This window comes from Phalaenopsis equestris, unplaced genomic scaffold, assembly GCF_001263595.1.
Source record: "Phalaenopsis equestris unplaced genomic scaffold, ASM126359v1 Scaffold000503, whole genome shotgun sequence".
NCBI lineage: Eukaryota > Viridiplantae > Streptophyta > Magnoliopsida > Asparagales > Orchidaceae > Phalaenopsis > Phalaenopsis equestris.
In genome coordinates this window covers 136,279-138,803 of record NW_018164943.1, presented here as the reverse complement: position 1 = coordinate 138,803, position 2,525 = coordinate 136,279, and the positions used below count along the sequence as shown (strand labels likewise).

General features: G+C 34.9%; 1 protein-coding gene across 1 annotated transcript in view; it reads left to right on the top strand.

The window, feature by feature from the left end:
• LOC110028193 (cycloeucalenol cycloisomerase-like) overlaps positions 1 to 2,525 on the top strand; it is a 45,259-nt gene extending 42,734 nt beyond the window's left edge. The window contains exon 7 of the mRNA XM_020729939.1: positions 2,116 to 2,525. Within this exon, the coding sequence (XP_020585598.1) occupies positions 2,116 to 2,323 (208 nt within the window). The 3' untranslated portion in view covers positions 2,324 to 2,525. The remainder of the gene's footprint in view (positions 1 to 2,115) is intronic.

The following is a 2,525-nucleotide window of genomic DNA, read 5'->3' as shown; positions in this document are numbered from 1 at the left end:
CTTCCGATCTACGAAGATCATGTCGGTGTGGTCTTGCGTGCGAGATAGAGGAAAGAAGTCATGAGAGCAATTTTGAATATTGGCGAGGCGAAAGCTGGGGCCGCGGGGTCGATTTGGCAGCCCGCTTTCTGCCCTCTTTAGCGACTTGTGGCCGCGAAGCTGCGATCCAAACGGGAGCATTTCGCGGTTTGGGGCCACAACGCTCCAAAAAAGCGGCCCCAAACAGGCCGGTAATCTTAACTGAAATAGGAAAATACTTGGTCAATCCTCCTTTTGTTCGAACAAAAGTAACAGCTCTAGTATACATATCTTTAATGAATTGAATATAAGTAATATCAAGACCCTTTTATATCGACCCTTTTTTTCTCTAGAACTCTCGAAAGGACTTCTCTTGTAATCTTATCGTAAGGTTTTTCTAAATCAATAAAAATCATATGTAGATCATTTTTATTTTCTATGTTCTTTTCCATCAAACCTCTCAATAAATGTATAGCTTCCATAGGAGACCTTTCCGGCATAAATCCAAATTGATTATGAGAAATCCTTGTATCTTATCTCTGAACCTGGGTCGAGCCCGGGGCCGCGTCCTGCTAACGTGCATCGATTTTCGTGTTAGTTGCTCGCGCGTGAAATCATAGGTATGAGTGTCCTTCCTAGCAAAAGTTGACGTTCCGGACGCGTCGGCGCGGTATTCACTTCTCGGGCATCTTTTTAGTGTTTAGAATAATATTAAAGAGTTCAGTAAGCCAAAAAACTCTCAAATCTCCTAAATATTTCTACACATCAATGGGAATATCATCAGGTCCTACTGATTTTTCACTCTTGATTCTCTTTAAAGTCTCTTCAACTTCTTTACTACTAATAAGACGGTAAAAATAAAATATTTTATTATTATTAACGATATTAAGATCACTAAGGTCGGTTGTATTTTCAGAAATTTCATCGAAAAGTTTATCAAAATAGCTCACCCACTTATGTTGAATATCTTCCTATAAGAAAAACACTTTTTGATTTTCATCTTTAATATATTTTACTTGGGTTATATCCTTACTTTTATTCTCTTTTTGTTTGGCTAGTTTATACATATATTTTTCATCATCTTTCATATCTAAACTATTATAAATGTCTCTAAAAACATAATTTTTAACATTAAAAACTGTTCTTTTAGACTCCCTACGTGCTATTTATTTATTTATTTTTGTTATTTTGTACTGATTATTTATTGGCACATGCATGATTGTACAAACATCTATTTTATCACTAAGGGCAGTATCTGCATTAACATTAATTGAGGGGTGAGGATAAGTCTACATTATACTGCTTTCTATGTGAAAACCATATTCTTGTTTTATTCAATCAACGAATAATTCTTTTGTGTGACATTTGGTGCTATTTTAAGGTGCCATTGCATTGGATTACATGTAAAGTAATTTCTTAAAAAATTTGCTCTTTTATACAATTTATTAAAATTCCCTTGTGGATTCGATCACTTAGGAAATAATTAAGTGAATTTTGTTATTATTTGTATTAATGAAACACATGCACTTTTTTAACATAAATAAAAAGTAAATGCATCCCTTATTTACATTTTTTTATTTTTTTTGTTCTATATGAGCCAAATTATGAAGTGTAAAGTAATCATCTTAAAATTCATATCTAAAGTTGCAAGTTACAGAATTTATTTTCTTCTGAATCAAATATTTGCATTTGAATTTGGTACTCATGTACATATTATTGGTTTATATTAAAAAGGAATTTTCATCTCATTTTCATAGTTAAAATAGTATCCTCGCTGTTTATATGGTCATTTTAATCACATAGCTTTTAAAAATGTCAAATTAGTTTCCAGATTCTTTAAATTGAGCTTGAAATAGTCTTCGTGTGGAATCTTCACATGCGGATTAGTGTCATGTCGTGATATTTGGTGATATTGTGTGCTATTTCGTGGTATATGATGATATTGTGATAGTATTGCATCACAATACCACCACAATACTATCAAATACAACTCATATTAAAAGAATCTATGAACTAAATTGATATTCTTATACACTCGCATTTTATCTTTCCTCATCTGTTCCAACGCAGTTCTTCTGCTGCTTTGATGAAATCCAGGGTTGCTGAGAAAGAAGACGATGGATGGGATCTGCAAAGAGTGGCTGTGGACGCATTAGGTGCTGCCATGCTGGTCACAATAATACTTGATCTCTGGCGAATTTCCTTGGGCTCCATAGCTTCAACTTCTCAATCAGTCCATTGCGCCCAGTCTGGTCTCGCATGGTTTCACGTACCTGGTGGTGACGTTCAGAACGGCAGCATGTGATGATTGGTAAGGGTTTAGATCTCTCTGCTTTTGGGATTTGTTAAATCAGACTCTGTTTCCGTCTCCTTTGTAGTTTGGTTTTTTTATCATGAACTGTGATGTGCCCTGTGACATATTGGAGGCCGACAAGTGTGGCGGTAAGCTGTATCTGGTGAATTTTGTGTTTCAGTTTATGTGGATCATTCGTGGTTGGTTTTTTTTT